The sequence below is a fragment of the Oncorhynchus clarkii genome, chromosome 9 (assembly GCF_045791955.1).
Source record: "Oncorhynchus clarkii lewisi isolate Uvic-CL-2024 chromosome 9, UVic_Ocla_1.0, whole genome shotgun sequence".
Taxonomy (NCBI): domain Eukaryota; kingdom Metazoa; phylum Chordata; class Actinopteri; order Salmoniformes; family Salmonidae; genus Oncorhynchus; species Oncorhynchus clarkii.
Window position 1 is genome coordinate 64,834,729 of NC_092155.1, and position 26,781 is coordinate 64,861,509.

General features: G+C 43.5%; 2 protein-coding genes and 1 pseudogene across 6 annotated transcripts in view; 2 read left to right on the plus strand and 1 right to left on the minus strand.

Annotated features, from left to right (window-relative positions):
* The window catches only part of LOC139416744 (kelch-like protein 21), a 29,434-nt gene extending 19,208 nt beyond the window's left edge, over positions 1-10,226 (plus strand). Inside the window, exons 2-5 of one of the 2 annotated variants that reach the window (XR_011635121.1) lie at positions 437-1,547; positions 2,795-3,206; positions 6,315-6,963; positions 7,066-7,236. Coding sequence is in view for 1 of the 2 variants with exons in the window: in XM_071165783.1 (XP_071021884.1) it covers positions 488-1,547; positions 2,795-3,206; positions 6,891-6,963; positions 7,066-7,386 (1,866 nt within the window). In the remaining variant the exon portion in view is untranslated. Of the gene's footprint in view, positions 1-436; positions 1,548-2,794; positions 3,207-6,314; positions 6,964-7,065 lie in introns of both variants that reach the window. The other variant, XM_071165783.1, reaches the window with a different exon arrangement.
* LOC139416743 (telomere zinc finger-associated protein-like) lies at positions 10,199-23,172 on the minus strand. Of its 4 annotated transcripts, none has more exons than XM_071165780.1 (12): positions 22,628-23,172; positions 22,140-22,346; positions 14,764-15,587; positions 14,242-14,576; positions 13,931-14,048; positions 13,375-13,467; positions 12,935-13,021; positions 12,639-12,793; positions 12,371-12,507; positions 11,943-12,107; positions 11,334-11,422; positions 10,199-11,198 (listed from the first exon to the last, which is right to left on the minus strand). In XM_071165780.1, the coding sequence occupies exons 3-12, from the start codon at positions 15,526-15,528 to the stop codon at positions 10,674-10,676; spliced, it is 2,469 nt and encodes an 822-aa protein (XP_071021881.1). In that variant the 5' UTR covers positions 15,529-15,587; positions 22,140-22,346; positions 22,628-23,172; the 3' UTR covers positions 10,199-10,673. The 4 variants fall into 4 exon arrangements, with proteins under 4 accessions (XP_071021881.1, XP_071021883.1, XP_071021882.1 ...); XM_071165782.1 differs by lacking the exons at positions 22,140-22,346; positions 22,628-23,172 and adding an exon at positions 16,005-16,414 and having other exon boundaries at positions 14,764-15,376; positions 15,517-15,587; XM_071165781.1 differs by lacking the exons at positions 22,140-22,346; positions 22,628-23,172 and adding an exon at positions 16,005-16,414 and having other exon boundaries at positions 14,242-14,513.
* On the plus strand, positions 16,562-25,585 carry LOC139416745 (polynucleotide 5'-hydroxyl-kinase NOL9-like; annotated as a pseudogene).
* Positions 25,586-26,781: the final 1,196 nt, after the last annotated feature.

A 26,781-nucleotide genomic window follows, 5' to 3' on the forward strand; every position in this document is an offset into this window, starting at 1 on the left:
AAAGTATATTTAGACCCACAGCACAGGCAAGCTCTCTTTCTTAAACATGGACAGGGAGCTGCTCAGTCACTGGAGCTGTGCAATGTACAGTCTTACTTTCTAGAAGGCCTGTAAACTGTTTGTTTATTGTGTTGATATACCACCTATTACGCCCAGTAGGGCTCTTCAGTTAGGGGATCCTCACCATTGGCTATACTGTAATTCAGCTGGTTGTTATTTGTATTGAAAATACCAGAGGTTTCTGTAAGTAGCTGAACTTGCTAATTCTTATGCTAACTCTGTTGAATACCTACCTACACAGTGTTACTCATTTAGTTGTTATTTTGGTTTGTAGGCTTCATATTTAGATTGTGTGGTATAGTGTTTGTGAATCAGTGAACCTGAACCAATTTAGAAGTGATTTTAACATAAATTATAATGGTGTTTCTGTTTTCAGATGAACCCTGTCTTCTAAGTACAACCTCTTCGAGAGATCCAGACAAAAGCGATGGAGGGAGGAGTGATGGAGAGAGAAGTGATGTCGGAGAAGCCAGTCATGCAGACACAGCCATCCACACTGCCCTTCTTTGACACGGCCCACGCCTTTAACCTGCTCCGGGGGATCCACGAACTCCGTGCAGAGCGCAAGTTCTTTGACGTCACGCTCTGCGCCGAGGGCCGCGAGTTCCATTGCCACCGGACTGTGTTGGCCGCAGCCAGCACCTACTTCAGGGCCATGTTCGCCGGGACGCTGAGAGAGAGCGCCATGGACCGTGTGGTCCTGCACGAGGTGTCTGCTGAACTACTGGGCCTGCTGGTGGACTTCTGTTACACAGGCCGAGTCACAGTCACCCAGGACAATGTAGACCTGCTGCTGAAGACGGCCGACCTGTTCCAGTTCCCCTCCGTTAAAGAGGCCTGCTGTGCCTTCTTGGAGCAGAGATTAGACGTCTCCAACTGCCTGGAGATCCAGGACTTTGCAGAGGCCTACGCCTGCCATGACTTGGCCGTCAGCGCCCGCCGCTTCGTCCTCAAGAACATCGTGGACCTCGCCAAAGGCAAGGACTTTAAGCGGTTACCCTGGAAACGGCTGCTGGAGTTCGTGTCGGACGATGCGCTGTGTGTGGACAAGGAGGAGACGGTCTATCAGATCGCGGTGCGCTGGGTCAAAGCAGACTTACAGAGGCGGCTCCACTACTGGCCCACGCTGCTGGAGCAGGTCAGACTACCCTTTGTACGTCGGTTCTATCTACTCGCCCACGTGGAAAGCGACCCCCTGGTTTACCTCTCCCCCTCCTGCCTGAGGATGGTGAGCGAGGCCCGGAGCTTCCAGTCGTGTGAGTATGACCGGCATGACAGACCCTGCCAACGCATGCGGCCGCGGCCCTCCACCGGCCTGGCTGAGATCCTGGTGGTGGTGGGCGGCTGTGACCAGGACTGTGACGAGCTGGTCACTGTGGACTGTTATAACCCTCAGACTGGACAGTGGCGCTACCTGGCCGAGTTCCCCGATCACCTGGGAGGGGGCTACAGTATGGCCGCCCTGGGCAATGATATGTATGTCACAGGTAGGTTGACAATGCTTGTTTCGTTATACACTCTTGTACACACTATTTATGTTGTTTGGTAACACATAACTATCAAGGCATATTTTATATTGGATTAATGAAGGGTAATTGGTAGTTTATAAATGTGAAAAGGTATAAAATGTATTGAATTTCACTGGATATAGCAGCATAAAATCTTTCTTTATACTGCAGGTTAGGCTATATGTTTAAAACACAATCTACATCAGTGTGATGTGTTTATATACAACGGACAGCAGTTTACATAAGTGGTTACAGTTGCTGTGTGATGTCTTAGTCACTGTTACCAGAATGCTCTGCAGCTTTCAAGTCAGTGAATCTTATGAAATAGCAGGCAGTCAGTAAGAGTTTAAATAAACCACAGCCAGCCACTCTGGCTATATGAGAGGGAGGAGCGTTGAGGTGAGCTAGCTAGGTGGGAGGAACATGGTGTCCTGCCAAGACTGCAGCAGTAGTTGGTGGGCTCACTGAGACACAGACCTGGGTTCAAATACTATTTGAAATATTTTATATACTTTGAGTGTGTATTTGAATCCTCCTGGAGATGGTCAGTTTTGACCGTTTTAGGACGATCCTATTGTTCATTAATTAAGCCAGGCTAGCTCAATCAAGCAATGATCACCTCTTTTAAATAGTACTTTGAAACTAGGTTTCTCAAAGAGGCCATCATCATAAGCGAACGGCTTTCCGGATCAGGAAGAGTGTCTCCATTGAGAAAACATCTCAGGCCCTCACACGCTGCCTGTAATTCTGTCAGGACAGTGATGGGGGTCATAAATCATTAGCAGTGCTCTCATACCTTACAGCAGGGGGCTGCAGCACAGAGCACATGGTTGGGAAATGGGCTAGTGTTATGAAAGGTGACAGGTTGATTCAACATCCTTATATTCATTAAACCTACAAGGTGAAGCTACAGCTGCTACACAGACATAGAATGAGTACAACACATGTCGAGGAAACTGAAAGAAGTATTGAAATTAAGATACATTATTCAGTTGCCAAGTTATTCAGCATATAAAATGTGGCAAGTATTCTTCCACATAAAGCTTATACCCAGATCTCATGTCTGACCTATTGGTGATTTCCTCTGTGCTAGAACACCCAAGGGTGATGCATGGGTTTTCAATTAGCACCACTTAGCTGTAACCTGACCACATGTGAAGAACAGCATGTCTTTTGTGGATCTCTTCCATCTCAAACACACCTCTCTCCTGTCCTTTGCCCCATAGGAGGATCTGACGGTTCGCGTCTCTATGATGGCGTGTGGCGCTACAACTCCAGCGTTAACGAGTGGACCGAGGTGTCGCCAATGCTCAAAGCCCGGGAGTACCACAGTTCCTGTGTCCTCAGAGGTCAGCTGTATGTGGTGGCGCCAGACAGCACGGAGCGCTACGACCACGCGCTGGACTGCTGGGAGGCCCTGCCCGCCATGCTGCACTCTATGGACAACTGCTCCACCACCACCTGTAAGGGGCGTCTCTACGCCATCGGCTCCATGACCACAACAGGGGAGGACAACATGGCCATACAGTGTTACGATGTGGACACCAACCGCTGGACCCTGGTCAACTGTGGCGAGCTGCCACCGTGGTCTTTCGCTCCCAAGACGGTCACCCTCAATGGGCTCATCTACTTTGTCAGGTGAGGAGAATATGGACAGGAATGTGGGACACTGAAAAAGTATTTGAAAATAATTTTAAATCTAAATGGGATCAACTTTATAAAGGTTGGATGAGATAGAAACTTGCTAAATAATGTGGAAGTACATAGAGGTCAATCTTTCTGTCCTAATGTTAAGGACAGCTGTAGCTGTTAAACAGAAGGGGAGCATGAATGGTATATGGTTTTACATTTAGTCATGTAGCAGACACTCTTATCCGGAGCGACTTACAGTATTGAGTGCAATGTTGTGTTTGAGACCACATAGCGAGACCGAATCAAGACCAAGACAAATCGAGTCAGAGTCAAGACCAAGACAAAACAGAGTCAAGACCGGGACGGGGCGAGACACAGTCAGGGACCAGAACAATGCGATTCCATTTTAAGACCACAGTAATAAGAGCTCAAAATGTACAGTATTTCTGTGTCAATATTTCAGAAGATCTTATGGATTCTTTAGCCATTCAGAATGTTGAAAATTTTATTCTAAGGGAAAATAGAGAGCTACTACAAATTTTCACTAACCATAGTCTCTAAATAAGATAAAAATTCAAAATGTTACAATTTCCCCCGGCCTACCCTAGGCGAGTGCAAAACTCTCAAATAATTTCCCCGTCTCCTCTTCTAGGGGAGAAAAGAAATTCCAAAGAGTGTGACAAGGTTTTAGGATATGTTTCAACAAAAGTAAAGGACAGTAATGTTGCGAGTAAAGTAGAAAGCCCAGGTTTTAATAGTCTATAAGATATAAAAATGTGTAATGAAAGCAGACTCATGTGCTGACTGAACAGGGGCTGAGTTTTTTCCTCCACTGGTCTTGGCCGGTCTCAGGAATAAATTACAAGTCCTCATTGTCCGAGACCGAGTAAAAATGTATCAAGACCAAGACACTTAATATGTGGTCTCGAGAGTACGACAACACTGATTGAATGCATCAAATCAAATGTTATTTGTCACATGTGCCGAATACAACCGTGAAATGCTTACTTACAAGCCCATAAACAACAATGCAATTCAAGAAAGAGTTAAGAAAATATTTACTAAATAAAGTAACAAAGAAAAAGTAACAAAATTACATAACAATAATGAGGCTATATACAGGGGGTACCGGGAATGTGCGGGAGTACAGGTTAGTACAGGTTAGTTTGTACATGTAGGTTTGGGTAAAGTGACTATGCATAGATAATAAACAGCGAGTAGCAGCAGTGTAAAAACAAGGGAGGGTGGGGGTGTCAATGTAATTAGTCCAGGTGGTCATTTGAATACTTGTTAAGTGGTACCGAAGCCTTTTGGACTTAGACTTGGCGCTCCGGTACCGCTTGCCGTGCAGTAGGAGAGAATAGTCTGACTTGGGTGGCTGGAGTCTGACAATTTTTTGGGCCTTCCTCTGACACCGCCTAGTACAGTGAGGGAAAAAACTATTTAATCCCCAGATGATTTTGTACGTTTGCCCACTGACAAAGAAATTATCAGTCTATAGTTTTAATGGTAGGTTTATTTGAACAGTGAGAGATAGAATAACAACACAAAAATCCAGAAAAACGCATCAATTGATTTGCATTTTAATGAGGGAAATAAGTATTTGACCCCTCTGCAAAACATGACTTAGTACTTGGTGGCAAAACCCTTGTTGGCAATCACAGAGGTCAGACGTTTCTTGTAGTTGGCCACCAGGTTTGCACACATCTCAGGGGGGATTTTGCCCCACTCCTCTTTGCAGATCTTCTCCAAGTCATTTAGGTTTCGAGGCTGACGTTTGGCATCTCGAACCTTCAGCTCCATCCACAGATTATCTATGGGATTAAGGTCTGGAGACTGGCTAGGCCACTCCAGGACCTTAATGTGCTTCTTCTTGAGCCACTCCTTTGTTGCCTTGGCCGTGTGTTTTGGGTCATTGCCAGGCTGGAATACCTATCCACGACCCATGTTCAATGCCCTGGCTGAGGGAAGGAGGTTCTCACCCAGGATTTGACGGTACATGGCCCCGTCCATCGTCCCTTTGATGCAGTGAAGTTGTCCTGTCCCCTCAGCAGAAAAACACCCCCAAAGAATAATGTTTCCACCTCCATGTTTGACGATGGGGATGGTGTTCTTGGGGTCATAGGCAGCATTCCTCCTCCTCCAAACACGGCGAGTTGAGTTGATGCCAAAGAGCTCCATTTTGGTCTCATCTGACCACAACACTTTCACCTAGTTGTCCTCTAAATCAGAGGTGTTCATTGGCAAACTTCAGACGAGCATGCATATGTGCTTTCTTGAGCAGGGGGACCTTGCGGGCGCTGCAGGATTTCAGTCCTTCACGGCGTAGTGTGTTACCAATTGTTTTCTTGGTGACAATGGTCCCAGCTGCCTTGAGATCATTGACAAGACCATCCGTGTAGTTCTGGGCTGATTCCTCACCATTCTCATGACCATGTAACTCCACGAGGTGAGATCTTGCATGGAGCCCCGGGCCGAGGGAGATTGACAGTTCTTTTGTGTTTCTTCCATTTGCGAATAATCGCACCGACTGTTGTCACCTTCTCACCAAGCTGCTTGGCGATGGTCTCGTAGCCCATTACAGCCTTGTGTAGGTCTACAATCTTGTCCCTGACATCCTTGGAGAGCTCTTTGGTCTTGGCCATGGTGGAGAGTTTGGAATCTGACTGATTGATTGCTTCTGTGGACAGGTGTCTTTTATACAGGTAACCAACAGATTAGGAGCACTCCCTTTTTTTTTTTTTTTTTTTTACCTTTATTTAGCCAGGCAAGTCAGTTAAGAACAAATTCTTATTTTCAATGACGGCCTGGGAACAGTGGGTTAACTGCCTTTAAGAGTGTGCTCCTAATCTCAACTCGTTACCTGTATAAAAGACACCTGGGAGCCAGAAATCTTTCTGATTGAGGGGGTCAAAAACGTATTTCCCTCATTAAAATGCAAATAAATTTATAACATTTTTGACATGCGTTTTTCTGGATTTTTGTGTTGTTATTCTGTCTCTCACTGTTCAAATAAACCTATAATTAAAATTATTGACGGATCATTTCTTTGTTAGTGGGCAAATGTACAAAATCAGCAGGGGAACAAATACTTTTTTCCCTCACTGTATATAGGTCCTGGATGGCAGGAAGCTTGGCCCCAGTGATGTATTGGGCCGTACACACTACCCTCTGTAGCGCCTTACGGTCGGATGCCGAGCAGTTGCCATACCAGGCAGTGATGCAACCAGTCAGGATGCTCTCGATGGTGCAGCAGTATAACTTTGAGGATCTGGGGACCCATGCCAAATCTTTTCAGTCTGAGGGGGAAAAGGTGTTGTCGTGCTTTCTTCACAACTGTCTTGGTGTGTTTGGACCATGATAGTTTGTTGGTGATGTGGACACGAAGGAACTTGAAACTCTCGACACACTCTACTACAGCCCCGTTGATGATAATGGGGGCCTGTTGGGCCCTCCTTTTCCAATAGTCCACGGTCAGCTCCTTTGTCTTGCTCACATTGAGGGAGAGGTTGTTATCCTGGCACCACACTGCCAGGTCTCTGACATCCTCCATATAGGCTGTCTCAGTTTGTTTCATAATTGTCCCCTGTGGGAATCGATTCTACGACCCTGGCATTGCAAGCCCCATGCTCTACAAACTGAGCCACAGGGCAGCAGTGACATTTCTCACTCTGGATTCTTGCTTTCTAGGGATGACTCGGCAGAGGTCGACATCTACAACCCTCAGAAGAATGAATGGGACAAGATCAGCCCCATGACACAGGTATGTGACACACAGGAGGTGCTAATGTTATGGCCTGCCACATTTTTCCCTCTGCCTTTACAATAGTATTTATATCAACATTTGTACTGTTTCCTTCTTCAGGTCCATGTAGGAGGCAGTGTAGCAGTCCTGGGTGGTCGTCTCTTCGTGTCTGGTGGCTATGACAACACATTTGAGCTGTCTGACATGGTGGAGGCCTACGACCCCTCCACCCATACCTGGACACCCGCAGGCCGCCTTCCCCAGCCCACCTTCTGGCATGGCAGTGTCAGCATCTTCCGCCAGCTCATGCCCGCCGTATCCAACGCTTTCGAACCCATTGACCTGCCCGAGGCTAACTCCATCCACCTGCACCGACACCACCGCAATCAGGCCATGCACAACCACAACCTCAACCAGAACCACGACGTCAACCCAGTGTAACACACTCCAAAAACTAATGGGTCAGGGAATATCATACTGACCACTGTTTCAGCCATTTTAGGTTTACTGTGAAAACATACACCTCTTTATGATGCTACAGAAAAGGTGGAAAGACAGAGTGATCAAATGATCCTGCATGGATGTGATCACTATAGGACTGTAATTACATTACATTGTGCTTATGTGACTGAACATGTGTGCAATTTTGTGATCCCCATGTAATTCACTTGCCTACCACACTGTCATTGATCATGATCAATGGGCATATTATTGACTGGACTAATAGACTGGCTGGGTATGAAGGTCTCATGTTGGGGAAAGGAAAATCTATACATACATGGATAATCTACGGCAGGCAGTAGTGTATTATCTAGATTATGGTTATACAGTTGAAGTCGGAAGTTTACATACACCTTAGCCAACTACATTTAAACTCAGTTTTTCACAATTCCTGACATTTAATCCTAAAAATTCATAAAAACATAAAAATTCCATTTTAGGTCAGTTAGGATCACCACTTTATTTTAAGAATGTGAAATGTCAGAATAATAGGGAGGGGAGAATGATTTATTTAAGCTTTTCTTTCTTTCATCACATTCCCAGTGGGTCAGAAGTTTACATACACTAAATTAGTATTTGGTAGCATTGCCTTTAAATTGTTTAACTTGGGTCAAACGTTTCGGGTAGCTTTCCACAAGCTTCTTATAAGTTGGGTGAATTTTGGCCCATTCCGTCTGACAGAGCTGGAGTAACTGAGTCAGGTTTGTAGGCCTTCTTGCTCGCACACGCTTTTTCAGTTCTGCCCTAATTTTCTATGGGATTGAGGTCAGGGATTTGTGATGGCCACTCCAATACCTTGACTTTGTTGTCTTTAAGCCATTTTGCCACAACTTTGGAAGTATGCTTTGGGTCCATGTCCATTTGGAAGACCCATTTGCGACCAAGCTTTAACTTCCTGACTGATGTCTTGAGATGTTGCTTCAATATATCCACATAAATTTCCTTTCTCATGATGCCATCTATTTTGTGAAATGCACCAGTCCCTCCTGCATCAAAGCACCCCCACAACATGATGCTACCACCCTCGTGTTTCACGGTTCTTCGGCTTGCAAGCATCCCCCTTTTTCCTCCAAACATAACGATGGTCATTATGGCCAAACAGTTCCATTTTTGTTTCATCAGACCAGAGGACATTTCTCCAAAAGTACCCCATGTACAGTTGAAAACAGTAGTCTGGCTTTTTTATGGTGGGTTTGGAGCAGTGGCTTCTTTCTTGCTGACCGGCCTTTCAGGTTATGTCGATATAGGACTTGTTTTACTGTGGATATAGATACTTTTGTACCTGTTTCCTCCAGCATCTTCACAAGGTCCTTTGCTGGTGTGCTGGGATTGATTTGCACTTTTCGCACCAAAGCATGTTCATCTCTGAGACAGAACGCGTCTCCTTCCTGAGTGGTATAACGGCCGCACGGTCCCATGGTGTTTATGCTTGCGTACTATTGTTTGTACAGATGAACGTGGTACCTTCAGGCATTTGGAAATTGCTCCCAAGAATGAACCAGACTTGTGGAGGTCTACACATTTTTTCTGAGGTCTTGGCTGATTTCTTTTGATTTTCCCATGATGTCAAGCAAAGAGGCACTGAGTTTGAAGATAGGCCTTGAAATACATCCACAGGTTCACCTCCGATTGACTCAGGCTAATTGACATAATTTATCAGAAGCTTCTAAAGCCATGGCATTTTCTGGAATTTTCCAAGCTGTTTAAAGGCAGTCAACTTAAGTGTATGTAAACTTCTGACCCACTGGAATTGTGATATAGTGAATTATAAGTGAAATAATCTGTCTGTAAACAATTGTTGGAAAAATTACTTGTGTCATGCACGAAGTAGAGGTCCTAACAGACTTTTCAAAACTATAGTTTGTTAACAAGAAATGTGTGGAGTGGTTGAAAAACAAGTTTTAATGACTCCAACCTAAGTGTATGTAAACTTCTGACTTCAACTGTATATCTTTTTTTATTTTTTATCTTACATAATCAACTAACTACGGAGTTGTTTTCCACTTTCCGGTTGTGAGAGCCAACATTATCGCTCATAATCAGTGGCATGACCCCATACATTCCAAAAGCTAATACAACCACCATAATGTTTTCTAGCACTAACCAGCTTTGATAACGATTGCGAAATTAATCTGGAGACTTGTCCAGTGCTGTACAACTATGGAACCGTAGGATGGAATCAGAGCATGTGATGCAACTGGGACTGGGTTTCTAAAACCCCATCAAAGTGATAGATTAAATAGATGTGTCCCTGTTTTATTGATATGATAGACTATCAGATGCTGATCACCGTTTTGCTCTCCCTCATCTAGACTGACTGTTTACACCTAATTGGCACGACTACCAATCTAGCCTGCATGAAGTACTGGTCATATTTTCTTTCAAGGTGCATTTATTTTATTATAGATGCTTTAATATTTTATTAGAATGGTTTAGTTTTATTTATGAAAATGTATTTGTAGTGTTAGTTCATATAACGTTAGTGTGTTTTCCTAGTGCAAAAGGAGGCAGAGGTACATATGAAGATAGATACCGGTGACAACCGCTGTTATGGTAACTGGAGGTGGTAACACATTCTCAATTTATTTGTGCAACATGTGTTTGACTAAAGTTAATTTTAGTATTGTTTACTTACTGTAATGCCATTCAGTTGTGTGTTTTCATACAAGATGTTTGTGTTGTCCAAACACAGTTTTTCATATTTGCGTTGTTTGTATACTGTAGAGAGGTCATCCTTACAGTGTGATTACAATAAAACTGCAGGCAGGACTGCCACTTTATTCTGTTTACCGTTTGACTTGATGATGCAAGACAATCCCATTGATTTACATTCACTTCTCACAACCTGACCTATTGACTTATCTCATCAAATTGTGTAAAAACACAACAAACTTCATAAAACCTAAGCCAACTTATATTACATTGTCAGACCCAATGCACAGGCAAAATGAATAAGATGCACACAGAGTAGGGGAATGTCTTGAGGGGTTCATCATCTACTGGGCTGAGTGGGAACCAGTTCTTCTGTACAGTAATTTAGACAGAAAACATGGTTACAATAATGACTGGAATTAAATGAATGCTTCGACTGCAGAGCAGAGTGAGTAGCCACAGTGTGGGAGTTCTTGAAGTCTTGCAGTACTCAAGCTGCTCTAGGCTTCTCCAATGAGAATGTCTAGCGGTGTGAGATACCAGTCTGTCCTGTCCTCAGGCCTTGCTCTTAGTCCTCAGGCCTTGCTCTTAGCAGGAGGATCTTCCTGTATGTCCTCCAGCTCCACCGTGGTCTCAGGGATGGGGTAATCTGCGACCAGTAGAGTCTGCTCCATCACATCTGTCACATTGAAGCTATGCCCCGCCACACCCAAACCCTGGCTGATGGACATCACATCCACCTGGCCATGTCCCTGTGCCACCCCAACCTGAGTAATGCCCACTTGGTCCTGGTTAAAGCCCACATCCATCTGCCCTTGGCTGGACACCACCTCCTCCATAAGGGGCTGGATCACCACCCTGAGGATGTCACTGGCTCCTAATACAGTTCCAGGTCCAGGTATAGGTCCAGAGACAGGAACAGAGACTGGGACACTTGGTCCAGAGACAGGCGCTGTCTCCTTCTCAGTGGGTGGTATCTGTGAGGGGCTAGTCTCATCCTGCAACCCCACGTCCTTTACTATCAGATTCCGTAGCTTTCTCTCCCGTGGATTGTAGTTCTCTGTACGGGTGTGGACCTGAACATGACGCCGTAAGTGAGCCTGGAGAAAAAGAGGAGACTTCAGCGTTCATATCCATTGAATACAAATTTAATGATTCCCTCAGTGGCTGGGTGAGCAGTAGGCGTGCATGAAATTTGAAGAACCAAGCTAGCACACTGGAAATGCATGGCCTACCTGTCTGGTAAACTTGTAGCCACACTTTTCGCACTCAAACTTCCTCATGCCCTGATGGCGACGCACATGGACATGGAGCTGCTCGACGGCTGGCGGATAGCGGAGTAAACAAGACAATAAGAAAACATATGGCAAACTTGTCTTGTTCAACTGAAGTCGGGATGGAATCCCTTCTGGAAGCAATCTACTCATTAGGTGTGAGATTCCCAAACATTTTGTAGCGCTAATGATAATGGCTCCCGAGTGGCGCAACGGTCTAAGGCACTGCAACGGTCTAAGGCACTTAGTGTTAGAGGCGTCACTACAGACCCTGGTTCGATTCCAGGCTGTATCACAACCGGCCTTGATTGCGAGTCCCATAGGCGGCGCACAATTGGCCCAGCGTCGTCTGGGTTAGGGTTTGGCCGGGGTAGGCCATCATTGTAAATAAGAAGTTGTTCTTAACTGACTTGCCTAGTTAAATAAAGGCTAAATAAAATATAAAATAAATAATCTTAAGCCTGTTTTAGGCAAAGAACTTAGTACTACAAAGCTTTGTGTAAACTCAAACATGACAGGAAAGAAATATATTTTAACTGTGGTGCCACAATCTCATGTGGCCATTCTCACCCTTGAAGGTCTTGCCACATATCTTGCAACAGTGAGGGCGGTCCTCCTGGTGCTTGCTGGCAACATGGCGGAGCATTGGTCCCTTCTCTGTGAAGCGCTGGTTACAGAACTCACAGCTGTAAGGTCGCTCTCCTGTGTGGGTTCGGTGGTGCTTGTCAAGACTGGCTGAAATCACACAATGAACAGACATAAGCATTGGCACAAGCACAATGTTGAGCATTGGAATAGACCATGTGAAAGCACACTGGATGTTAACGTGAGAGTTTGTGTTAGTCTGTGAGACAGAACCGGTGTATCTAAATGATTACTATGAGACTAAATCATAACATATGATCTGAGCAGCTATGTTTGTTGTTAGAAATGGGTTTGTCCTGCTCTGCCTTCTACAGGGCCTAGTGAGAGGATGGCGGGCAGGAGGAAGTTGCTACCTTGTGTCCGGAAGGTCTTCCCACAGAGGTGGCACTGATGGGGCTTCTCTCCAGTGTGAACCCGCAAGTGCATGTTAAGGTTAGCCTTCTGGGTGAACGCACGGTTGCAGTACTCACACACAAATGGACGCTCGTTTCTGAGAAATTAAGACAAACAGGGACGTCACATTATTTAACCCGTCACACGACAGTAAGGCTGAGTCAAACAGTCTAGCTCCCCCATGGTAACAAACCCCTCTTCCACTACCATGGCCAGTCTCAGCCCCACCTGTGAATGGCTTTGATATGCATCTGCAGGCCGTGTCGGCTGGAGGCTCGATGGTCACACTCCTCACACACAAAGAGCTTCTCGCCGCGATGCTTGGACGCCTCATGCAGACGCAGCTCTGTTTTAGACAGGTATGCTTTGCTGCACAGAGAGCACTGTGGGAAAAAGTATTATCACAGGTTAGAAGGTGATCAGCAAGAAAGCAGTCATAAATCTTGACAATAATGCAGAAGGAATAAAGGATTGAATACATGAAAAAACAGACCAATTAACACAAAGGAGAGAGAGAGACTTACTGCATGTGGTTTGGGTGCACCGTGGATTTTGATTTCGTGACTTCTTAAATCTTTTTTATGCATGAACTGTTCCGAGCATGACGTACACTGAAATAGATACAAGATCAAGCGATGACTCAATATGAGTTTGATACAAAACACACCAGAGAGATAAGTCTTACAATGTCAATTAATGACATGTTCACAGTACTGTGTATCGGGCGGCGGGTAGCCTAGTGGTTAGAATGTTGGGCCAGTAACTGAAAGGTTGCTGGATCGAATCCCCGAGCTGACAAGGTAAAAGTCTGTTATTCTGCCCCTAAACAAGGCAGTTAACCCACTGTTCCCCGGTAGACTGTCATTGTAAATAACAATTTGTTCTTAACTGACTTGTCTAGTTAAATAAAAGGTTCAATTTAAAAAATAATAATAATAATAATAATTTGTGGTAGGTACTGGACCTTATTGGGCATTTCCCCTGTATGGGAGACCGTGTGCAGACGTAGATCCCCCAATCTGTCAAATGACATGTGGCATTGAAGGCAGTTGTGTACCTGTAGTAAAAACAAGAATACACACATACAGTACATGAGGGAAAACCTAAAGCATTGTATCATTTATGGTATTTCTTATTGGACAAGTCAGTGGCCTTGGGGTTAGAATGTCCATCCTGAGATTGGAAGGTTGGGAGTTCAATCCCTGGCCAAGTCATACCAAAGACTGTAAAAATGGGACCTGATGAGTCTCCGCTTGGCACTTAGCATTAAGGAGATTGGGGGTAAGGCCCTGCGATAGACTAGCGTCCGGTCCAGGAGGTGTACTTGTACATCAAGCTGCCTCACGCTACACAAACAGGAGATCGGCTCCTGCCACATAAGCCTTTCCAGCGTGCATTAGCCAAGGCTTTTGCAAGGCTACTTACTTATTGGACATGTCAAGGTAGTCCCTCCCATTTATGCTCAGTTTCCTTCCTATTGATGCCTAGTAAACAAGGCCTTGGTCCTGCTGGTCACTCACCACTTTTATTTTTTCACCACAGTTGCAGTTTCTGGCCTGGTGGTCCATCAGATTCTCCTTCCTGTAGTACCTCCTTCCACACTTAGAGCATGGAAAGGGCTTCTCACCTGTATGACACCTGAGGAACACAGGAAGAACAGAAACCACACACTATTCACACTAGTCATTCAATAATACCGGTATTTTTCATTATTCAGGTCTCTCTTGCTAAATATAAGTTATTTAAATAGGACACACCTGTAAAGACAACGGTGGTTTAATATAGACATGGTGATTGGCAAAGTCAATACAATATGATAGCAGTTATGTACCTGTTGTGTACTTTGAGGTAATACTTGCTGAGGAAGGTCTTATTGCAGGTGGGGCACTGAACAGAGCCCTTTGTAGACCCCTTGGCTGCCCGTTCACCGTTCTCTTTATTGACAGCTTTGGTTGGTCCTTTACGTCTGCCTTTGGGGCTGGAGGAGGTAGGCAGCAGGGCATAGGGCACATACTCTTCATCAGTGTCCTCAGCTACCCCCTCCACCAAATCACCACCACCGCCATCATCATCATCATCATCATAGTCTTCTTCATCAAGAGGCTGCAGATGAGAATTAGCTTTGTAGCTCAAATCTGGTACAAGGTTGCCGAACACATCTGTTACCTGTCAAATAATCAAATACAATGAATCATCATCATCATCTCTACGGTCATTCATCACATCTTCTGGCCATCCACCTGCAACTGTATAATTCTAGTATAAAACCTACAAATCTGTAGGCACATTGTGTGGAGGGCCACACTCAATCTTACATTAACACTTTAGGATAAGGTAACATATTGTAGCCTACCTCTGTTGTATCTGTAGGCTGAGGGAGGCGTTGTCCCTCCTCCTCAGCCCCATCACTCCTATCCTTTAGGCTAATAACTAGTGGTGGAGTCCCCCTGCTAGTGGTCCCCACATGGGGCAGGAGACGCACAAAGGGGCCCTCTCCAAGCGGTCTTCTGGAGGCCTTCACCCTACTCCCAGAGCGAGTTGTGATGGCAGTTGTGGTGGCGGTAGCTTCCAGACAATCCTTCTTACTTGAGCCACTACTAGGGGTTTGGGATTTTTTGGGCCTCCCTCTTTTTTTAGGGGGCCTCCCTCTTTTTAGGGTGGCCTTGGTTCCTACATAAGTTACAGCTGAGATTGGCTGAAAATGATTGCTCAGAAGACATGCAGAATGCAGTCCTTCTGGAGAAACGGTCCCTTCTGTGGCAAACTGCTGACAAAGTGCGAGGGCATCTGGTACACATAGGCTGTCTGCAGCCTGTCGCACATTCTCCAGATTCAGAGAGTCAAGGTTTAACTCCCCGGTATAGAAAAAGTCTAGAAGCAGTTCCAGGCCATCAGTGGGGAACTCCTCTGGGAGGGAGACCTCCTTAACCATGGTGGTGGTTGGCTCGGACTCCTGGAACCGCCCACTGAAACAGGCCAGGATATTGCGATGGGCATTGTACACCCTCCCACCACCTCCTACAGTCAGTTTGGCATCACAGAACGAGCTGAGACTCCTCTGCTCATTCAGAAAGGACAAAACCCGTTGGGCATGGTTGCTACTCACCTTTGTATGCATTTCTCACCCTTGACAATAGATTGCTGCTTGCAAGGGACACTGGATTCAGTGTCATGCAGCTGAAAGGGTCATAACACAGATGAAAATTCACAAAAACTGATAGAAAATAGGTTTATTTTATTTTAACTTATATTAATATCATTAGGTTATTAGCATTCTTGAAAATGCAATAGCATCATCAGCAATCCATAATGTATAAATTAGTCCAGACCTCAGATGAAGTGCATTATTAGCTAGATATTCACTTTGCACAAGGGGTTGAGCAGTTTCAAATATACCAACATATGAGATAATTGAATAGTAAAATAAATAGAATTTGTTGAATATTAGACACAGACAAATGCAATACTTAGACATTATTAGCTAACGTTAGGCCTATACCCCTAGCTAGCTACGCACCTCAACGTTTCAGACATTATACAGACGCTCCCTAAACTCATCTGTCCAGCAGAAATAGAGATGCGAGTCACCCTCACCTTTGCAGGATGCTGACATTCGTATCACTGCTATCAGTTGTCGGAATGGTGCAGTGAATATAATATAATTTATAAAAAGTTATTTTGACTAACGTCTCAGGAACATGAATTGCTTTCTTTTTAGTCCAGGCCAGGCGGTTGGGACCGGATGTGACGTTTAGGCTAGCGTCGTGCTGTGAAATTGAATTGAAATAGTGTGTAACTTAGCATGTAAACATCACGTTTAAATGATACGATCGTATAGCTATAGAATTGCATTCGAGTTTATGTTCAGTTTTGTGGATGCATGGTCAGCTGTCTGTCAACTCCACAAGCAGCTAGCTACGGGTGTGTTCGTAAATTCAATATGGAGTGCGCCCAGGACGTTCGTAAATTCAGACCGTTGTCAGATTTTCCTTTCGTAAATTCAGACCGTTGTCAGATTTTCCTTTCGTAAATTCAGAGCGTTTCGCTGGACGCTCTGGCTGAGTAGTGGAGTTGATTCAAGCGTTCTGACCACACAACAGCAGTCAAGCACCAAAGCTAGCTACTTCCAGACACAAATTAGAGAACAGAGGCTAGGGCTGTTTTCATGTTATCCAGAGCGCTGGTGTCTGTAACTGCTGCTGGCAACCATTTAATTGCGTTTTTTGCCGACGTTTACTGATACCGGCCATATTCTACGGGTGTTGAGCGTTCGTAAATGTATCATTTACTCTGAAATTGGAATAAATAGCCAGAGCGAATATACGAACGCACCCTACGTGAACAGCTGAGCATGCCTGAACTCCTTGAAGGTTAATTATGTTTTAGCAATATCCCTAGTTACCACAGGAACAAAGTCAAAATGGCCGTAAAAATGTATGAAAACTAAAAATAGCTTTTTGGTCTTACGGGTACGGTTAGGCATAATATTAGCAATGTGGTTAAGGTTATGATTATATTTCAATAAGAGAAATAGGCGGGGTTTAGTCATAAATGACTTTGTGGCTGTGGTAATGAGCGGAGACTCGACATCTTTTGTTTTGACGGTGTAGTATTCTGAGCTACAGTAAATATTTTGTCTCCAGATTGCGTTGCTGGTTATTGTCACAAATAATCCCTATTTTACGTATTTTAACTAATATGAGGTAGATAGCAAGCTCGTTTTGCAGTTAAATTGGAAGCGAACGCTGTAGCCGCCGGTGTTTATGGTGGGATGTCGGTTAGCCAAATAATGTAACTTTAATCAGATGGCGACTGGCTGCTTCACATGGTGGAACAGTTACGTTAGTTAACAATAAAGCAATGTGTCAACCTGATTTGCATTTGTTAGCTATAGTGGGCCGTCTAGCATCTTTCTGAGAAACAACGGAGAGGTACTGCTTGGTATCCAACTTTTGCTGATCAGGGTGTGAACGGGTATCCTAGTACTTCTTATGTCAGAGGATTTTGGAGTGAGTTAGAAGATTTTAAAATAAACTACTATTAATTTTAATCTGAGAGACTGATATTATGTTTTATTTTGATCCAAATGATATGGACCCTGATTTAACTTTCATTGTTAATTTGTTTATCTTTCATGGAAGATTCCTTATCCATAAAATAAGTGGGCAGAGAACAAACCCCTCTTCACATTATTTAGATATTATTTAAATATTATTTTGAAATTATCAGTCAATGTAAAAACAAAAAAGCAATACTTACCATAAAAGTATTTAACAAATTAAAATAAATATACATTGGGTAGCTTAGTGTTGGGTCATCAACCAGTGACCGAAAAGTATGTCATTCTTTCCATGATCAAGGCCGTTAACCCACTGTTCCTCGGTAGGCCGTCAATTGTAAATAAGAATTTGTTCTTAATGACTAGTTAAATAAAGGTTACATTTAAAAAAAAATATCCATCACAATAACATTTGCTGGCTAGGTAGCTAAGCTAACAGCTAGCTGCCTCAGATAACTGTGTTAGTTGGCTAGCTAGCCAGAGATTAATTCAACTGCAGTATTGGGCAGCATCTGTTCATTAAATTTAGCTAAGAAACTCAATTTATGTTACTGACAGTAGCTAGTGAGCTAAGTTAACTTATCCAGCTCACGTTTTATTTACAGTAACGTTAACTAGCTAACGCCTGCTAACAACAATCAATGTTACCTTGCTAACTATGTAGCCTAGTAGTGTGTACATATGCTGGCTCATTGCATTACTTGTTGTGTTCATTTTGTACTCTTCTCTTCAGAGTTCCCCCATATTCATCATACTTGCAAAAGGAAAGCCATAAGGATCCATGAAAGTGCACAAAGCTCAATCGAGGCCAAACAGATGTCCATGAGGCAACACTGTAAGGACAAGTGGCTCAAGCCCAACAGAATCCCCAACTTCAAACCTAAGCCCAAGCACTGCCATGGCCAAGCTGCAGCACCAGGCATCTAACCTCAAAAAGGACCAGCATAACCTGGAGAGAGTAAAGAAGAAAGCCAAGGCTGTGTGCTTCACAGGTCAAGGTTCTGGCAGACATAGGGAGGACCCCCAGTCACCCCCTGACCAACAGGGGAGCAGGTGGATCAGAGCAGGGCAGTAAGTCAGATGAGTCCCAAGACTGGAGCTCCTTTGCCAAGTCTGTTCTACATCAGAATGGTGGTGGAGAGAGTATGGAGGGCCAGGAAAGTTCTGTCTCAGCCAATGCAACTCCTGGCTGGATAGAGGAGCGGCTTTCGTTCACTGTGCAGAGCAAGACCACGTCCATAATCGTACAGTGCTGGTCATGCAACAGAGTCAGGTACGTGCGCAGGCTTTTAGGCTACACTTTTGACTTTTCAGTGGCAACTAAACTCCCAGCTATAAGCTGCCTGCTCTGACCCCCCCACCCCCCAGCTATAAGCTGGCCATGCTGTGGGATTAAAGTTCTATAAATCTTCTTGATGTCTTTCTCCTGCAAACCCTGTGTTTTAGGGGGAAGTGCCTTCTATCATGTTTGTACGGTCGGCTGGAGGTGTATGGTTTCACCATTGAGGAGGGTCAGCAGTCCTACCCACGGTTCTCCCCCTCCTCACATTGCCCCCTCACCATCACAACACTGGGGGACTCCCCTAACCCCAACAAGACCAAGAAAGCAGGCCGTCTAGTGGCCAAAGTCATCGTCCGCATGTACCTCTCAGGTAAGGAGAGAATTTCAATGACACCATCCACCCTTGAAATTATTTGCATAATACTTTACTCGGCTGACTTCTTTTAGTGATTGTTTACAGTTCTAGGCCTAGTTAGATCACTTTTGAAGCAGTAAATTGTTTTGTTTGGAGTTTAAATGCTACTCTTTATTTTTTGTGTTCTGTTTAGAGACACGTAAGAGGCTGTTTAGTGACTCCAGTGTGATCCTGCTGGTGCCCTTGGATACTCCTGATGCGGTTCCTCACTAGTTTCTCAGACCTCAACAAGCTGTTTGGACTCAGTTCGGTGGGTTGACACTGACAGTCACATCTACAGTGCCTTGCGAAAGTATTCGGCCCCCTTGAACTTTGCGACCCACATTTCAGGCTTCAAACATAAAGATATAAAACTGTATTTTTTTGTGAAGAATCAACAACAAGTGGGACACAATCATGAAGTGGAACAACATTTATTGGATATTTCAAACTTTTTTAACAAATCAAAAACTGAAAAATTGGGCGTGCAAAATTATTCAGCCCCTTTACTTTCAGTGCAGCAAACTCTCTCCAGACGTTCAGTGAGGATCTCTGAATGATCCAATGTTGACCTAAATGACTAATGATGATAAATACAATCCACCTGTGTGTAATCAAGTCTCCGTATAAATGCACCTGCACTGTGATAGTCTCAGAGGTTCGTTAAAAGCGCAGAGAGCATCATGAAGAACAAGGAACACACCAGGCAGGTCCGAGATACTGTTGTGAAGAAGTTTAAAGCCGGATTTGGATACAAAAAGATTTCCCAAGCTTTAAACATCCCAAGGAGCACTGCAAGCGATAATATTGAAATGGAAGAAGTATCAGACCACTGCAAATCTACCAAGACCTGGCCGTCCCTCTAAACTTTCAGCTCATACAAGGAGAAGACTGATCAGAGATGCAGCCAAAAGGCCCATGATCACTCTGGATGAACTGCAGAGATCTACAGCTGAGGTGGGAGACTCTGTCCATAGGACAACAATCAGTCGTATATTGCACAAATCTGGCCTTTATGGAAGAGTGGCAAGAAGAAAGCCATTTCTTAAAGATATCCATAAAAAGTGTTGTTTAAAGTTTGCCACAAGCCACCTGGGAGACACACCAAACATGTGGAAGAAGGTGCTCTGGTCAGATGAAACCAAAATTGAACTTTTTGGCAACAATGCAAAACTTTATGTTTGGCGTAAAAGCAACACAGCTGAACACACCATCCCCACTGTCAAACATGGCGGTGGCAGCATCATGGTTTGGGCCTGCTTTTCTTCAGCAGGGACAGGGAAGATGGTTAAAATTGATGGGAAGATGGATGGAGCCAAATACAGGACCATTCTGGAAGAAAACCTGATGGAGTCTGCAAAAGACCTGAGACTGGGACGGAGATTTGTCTTCCAACAAGACAATGATCCAAAACATAAAGCAAAATCTACAATGGAATGGTTCAAAAATAAACATATCCAGGTGTTAGAATGGCCAAGTCAAAGTCCAGACCTGAATCCAATCGAGAATCTGTGGAAATAACTGAAAACTGCTGTTCACAAATGCTCTCCATCCAACCTCACTGAGCTCGAGCTGTTTTGCAAGGAGGAATGGGAAAAAATGTCAGTCTCTCGATGTGCAAAACTGATAGAGACATACCCCAAGCGACTTACAGCTGTAATCGCAGCAAAAGGTGGCGCTACAAAGTATTAACTTAAGGGGGCTGAATAATTTTGCACGCCCAATTTTTCCGTTTTTGATTTGTTAAAAAAGTTTGAAATATCCAATAAATGTCGTTCCACTTCATGATTGTGTCCCACTTGTTGTTGATTCTTCACAAAAAAATACAGTTTTTATGTTTGAAGCCTGAAATGTGGCAAAAGGTCGCAAAGTTCAAGGGGGCCGAATACTTTCGCAAGGCACTGTATCTCTACAGCCTTTTCATGTAGACTTTTATTGTACAGGCCTCTTCTTTGTAGAGTTACTGTGACAAATGCTGATGTCAAAATGGCTTTATAAATACATTTCATTGATAGAGAGACATCTGAGACAGCTCAGACTTGCTGGACACACCGCTCTCTGGCATCATTTACAAAATAGTCTCTAACACTCTACTCAGCAAACTGTATGTAGTCTACACAAGGCCATCCGTTTTGTCACCAAAGCCCCATATACTACCCACCACTGCGACGTGTATGCTCTCATTGGCTGGCCCTCACTACATATTCGTTGTCAAACCCACTGGCTCCAGGTCATCTGTAAGTCTTTCCTAGGTAAATTTTCGCCTTATCTGAGCTCACTGGTCACCATAGCAACACCCACCCGATTTATCTTCTATTATGTTATTGACTATACGTTTGTTTATGTGTAACTCTGTGTTGTTGTTTTTGTCACACTGATTTGCTTTATCTTGGCCAGGTCGTGGTTGTAAATGAGAACTTGTTCTCAACTGGCCTACCTGGTTAAATAAAGGTGACATTTGTTTTTGCATGACCCTATTGAGGAAAACAGCCGGAGGCATGTTGATGTCACAGACCTGCAGGGAGGCTCTCTGCAACGTTGTTAACGCTTGTGCAGGTAAACACGCACACAGCCCTGCTATCTTAGCATGACACACAGGTCCCCTTCAGTCCTTTTCTATAGACAAGCATGTTCCGTTGTAGTGGTATTGTCAGATAGGGGTAAAGATAAAGATTTTTGAGAATACTGGTTGAGGGGTGGAGATGATGTAGTTAATTATTCCTTGCCCACGAACATTCGTGGAAAATAAACATTTATAGAAAATAAAGCATGTCTAGTTGGAGGGGTGTATGCTGGGAAGAGAATATTCAGAAATCTCTTCCAATACACACAGCCTGTGAGCATCAGAGGTGAACCAGCTGCATACACAGCTCAAGCCAGACATTCATCAGCATTTCTGACTACGTTCCTCCATTGAGTAAAAAAAACAACTTCTGATTCCATGAGGACCATGAGCTGTTGCTATCGATAAGGTGTCTGATTCATCATTTTCACCTGGAATAGAAGTAGAGGGACTTTTGTCAGAGGTTGCTTGTTGTGAGCGCTGAGGGAACTTGATGCACTTGGCCAGATGATTCTGCATCTTTGTGGCATTCTTCACATATGATTTGGCATAGTATTTGCAAATGTACACAGCTTTTCCTTCTACATTAGCTGCAGTGAAATGTCTCCACACATCAGATAGTGCCCATGGGCATTTTCCTGTAAAGATTAGAAAATAAATGATTAAAAAAACAGAGAAATAGTTAAGCAGTTACATTAAACAACTCATTTGTAAGAAATTTTTAAAATGAAATATGTATGGAAATAGGTGAATTAACACTCCTCAGTTAGCAGGCTCAAACAAGCTAAAACCCAAATTGTTAACAAGTTAGAAATGATTTAGCACACTTTGCTGTAGGCTACTATGTACTCATTAACAAAACATCATGTATGTCATATAAAATATATTTACCCCACCCAGTATTGTAATCAAAACTTACCAGAAAGCATGTAGTCCTTGGCTCAAACAGGGTAGTAGTGTGGAGTCAATAGCATCTTATTAGTGTGCAAGATCTTGAGAATTAGCTGTACGTGTAATGGAAGAGTGCACTGCACATGTGACTGAAGAATGAGTTGTGCATGCAGAGGGTTGCAATTCTATTGAATTGGGGGTAGTTTAACCAAAATAATATGCCACAAGACCTAGAATTGCCTTGTGTATCCCACAAAAAAAGTTTCACTGTTATAAGCTTTGATGATGAATTTAAGCAAAATTCCAGGGCTTAGCTTCCATGGAAAATTTCCAGAAAAATTCCTGAAATTTATCAGAAAGATTCCAAATCTTTGCAACCCTAGTTGCTACTTATCCATGCGATCAATGACAGGAGCGGCCCCAAAACATTCCAAACACGATCATGAGCAGTAACACCGGCAGTAAAAACTGTCGATTGACTTCAACACTTTACAAACTAAGCACACTGAAAACAAACACGACTTTCGCAAAGAGTTGCACACACTGTCAAGACTGCGCGCCAACCGAGAGCCCCACACAGAGCCGGAAGAGCTATCTTTAGTTCCTTCCTAGTCCTGACTGCTGATGCACTCTTAAAGTGGCAGTGCACGGTGAAGGCTCCGTACAAGATTTCGCCACAACGTTTTATTCCACATGAGGGATACTGAGATGTTTTAACTAGATTACTTATTGATTGTTATTTTCCATCTACAGAGGAGCTAGATGGCTTTCCAGTTATTCTATTATGTGGTGCTAAGAATATTTGGAAGTCCACCTTCAACCGTCACTTCTTCAGTACCTCACTAAACCAGTGAGTAGTGTTTGTTACTTTGTTTGTTTGGTTGAAAGGTTCTGCAGTGATACAATGCCCATAGCAATAACCGTGTGCACTTGCGCAGGACTGCAAGTGTAGAATACCTGGAGTGTGACCTGGGCCAGACAGAGTTCACTCCCTCAGGTTGTCTCTCCCTGTCTACTGTTAGAGAGCCACTGCTGGGTATGTACTGTACTGCCTTCCATCACAATCACATGTGCAATACATTTTAGTGCAGTAAATACAATTTCCAATGCATTCATTACTCAAATGGCAAGTACACTTGAACTACCTGCATTTCGGCAATATTTTCATCAATCCTATAAATGTTTGGGGTCTTAACTAACCCTAATGAACCCTTGTCTGTCTGTCTGCCTTGTGGTTTCTAGGTCCCCCCTTCACACACCAGTGGGCCCCAGAGCACATGATCTTCTAAGATGATGGCACCGAAGAACATGGCTGATGTTTTACATTCTCCCAACTAGAGGTCGACTGATTATGATTTTTCAACGCCGATACCGATTATTGGAGGACCAAAAAAGCCGATACCGATTAAACGGCCGATGTTAAAAAAAAATATATATAAAAAAATATATATATATTTTTCATTTGTAATAATGACAATTACAACAATACTGAATGAACACTTATTTTAACTTAATATAATACATCAATAAAATCAATTTAGCCTCAAGTAAATAATGAAACATGTTCAATTTGGTTTAAATAATGCAAAAACAAAGTGTTGGAGAAGAAAGTAAAAGTGCAATATGTGCTATGTAAGAAAGCTACCGTTTCAGTTCCTTGCTCAGAACATGAAAGCTGGTGGTTCCTTTAAACATGAGTCTTCAATATAGGTTGTAGTTTTTATAGGACTATTTCCCTCTATACCATTTGTATTTCATTAACCTTTGACTATTTAATGTTGGAAACGCTATTAGCGCGTGCTAACTAGCTAGCCATTTCACTTCGGTTACACCAGCCTCATCTCGGGAGTTGATAGGCTTGAAGTCATAAATAGCGCAATGCTTGACACATAACGAAGAGCTGCTGGCAAAATGCACGAAAGGTGCTGTTTGAATGAATGTTTACGCACCTGCTTCTGCCTAACCACCGCTCAGTCAGATACTTAGATACTTGTATGCCCAGTCAGATTATATGCAACGCAGGACACGCTAGATAATATAATCAACCATGTGTAGTTAACTAGTGATTATGATTGATTGTTTTTTATAAAATAAGTTTAATGCTAGCTAGCAACTTATCTTGTCTTACTGCATTCGCGTAACAGGCAGTCGTCTCCTTGTGGAGTGCAACGAGAGAGAGTCAGGTCGTTATTGCATTGGACTAGTTAACTGTAAGGTTGCAAGATTGAATCCCCGAGCTGACAAGGTGAAAACCTGTCGTTCTGCCCCTGAAGAAGGCAGTTAACCCACCGTTCCTAGGCCGTCATTGAAAATAAGAATGTGTTCTTAACTGACTTGCCTAGTTAAATGAAGGTAAAAAAATATATACAAATCGGCGCCCAAAAATACCGATTTCCGATTGTTATGAAAACTTGAAATCGGCTCTAATTAATCAGCCATTCCGATTAATTGGTCGACCTCTACTCCCAACCAATTGTGCTATTTTTTTGTGGGTTTTTTGCATTTTGTGGAAATACTTTTAAAACTTATTTTGTAAATAATGTTTCTGCTACTGTCTCTTATAACCGAAAATAACTTCTGGACATCAGAACCACAATTACTCATGGTGGACTGGAATAAACTTTTTCTTTTAACGAGTCCAACGAGAAGGATATACTGCTTTCACTGGAACAGGCACAGATCCCCGTAATTTGCTTGAAGAAAAGACACAGGAAAAGGGGCCGCGGATCGGGGTGCCCTCTGAGAATCCGTAGGCGAGCGAGTAAACTCCCACTGCCATCCATTCTTCTTGCTAATGTGCAATCATTGGAAAATAAAATTGATGACCTACGATTAAGATTATCCTGCTGTTCTAATGTTTCAGAGTAAATATCTCAGACACTAGAGACGCTTAACCAAGTTTCATTCTTCTCAAAGGTTTGACACAGCTGTATTCAGACAAAGACATGTTTCCACCACTACAAGTATACAGTGGGGCAAAAAAGTATTTAGTCAGCCACCAATTTTGCAAGTTCTCCCACTTAAAAAGATGAGAGAGGCCTGTAATTTTCATCATAGGTACACTTCAACTATGACAGACAAAATGAGGAAAAAAATCCAGAAAATCACATTGTAGGATTTTTAATGAATTTATTTGCAAATTATGGTGGAAAATAAGTATTTGGTCACCTACAAACAAGCAAGATTTCTGGCTCTCACAGACCTGTAACTTCTTCTTTAAGAGGCTCCTCTGTCCTCCACTCGTTACCTGTATTAATGGCACCCGTTTGAACGTGTTATCAGTATAAAAGACACCTGTCCACAACCTCAAACAGTCACACTCCAAACTCCACTATGGCCAAGACTAAAGAGCTGTCAAAGGACACCAGAAACAAAATTGTAGACCTGCACCAGGCTGCGAAGACTGAATCTGCAATAGGTAAGCAGCTTGGTTTGACGAAATCAACTGTGGGAGCAATTATTAGGAAATGGAAGACATACAAGACCACTGATAATCTCCCTCGATCTGGGGCTCCACGCAAGATCTCACCCCGTGGGGTCAAAATGATCACAAGAACGGTGAGCAAAAATCCCAGAACCACACGGGGGGACCTAGTGAATGACCTACAGAGAGCTGGGACCAAAGTAACAAAGCCTACCATCAGTAACACACTACGCCGAGGGACTCAAATCCTGCAGTGCCAGACGTGTCCCCCTGCTTAAGCCAGTACATGTCCAGGCCCGTCTGAAGTTTGCTAGAGAGCATTTGGATGATCCAGAAGAAGATTGGGAGAATGTCATATGGTCAGATGAAACCAAAATATAACTTTTTGGTAAAAACTCAACTCGTCGTGTTTGGAGGACAAAGAATGCTGAGTTGCATCCAAGGAACACCATACCTACTGTGAAGCATGGGGGTGGAAACATCATGCTTTGGGGCTGTTTTTCTGCAAAGGGACCAGGACGACTGATCCGTGTAAAGGAAAGAATGAATGGGGCCATGTATCGTGATATTTTGAGTGAAAACCTCCTTCCATCAGCAAGGGCATTGAAGATGAAACGTGGCTGGGTCTTTCAGCATGACAATGATCCCAAACACACTCTGGCAACAAAGGAGTGGCTTCGTAAGAAGAATTTCAAGGTCCTGGAGTGGCCTAGCCAGTCTCCAGATCTCAGCCCCATAGAAAATCTTTGGAGGGAGTT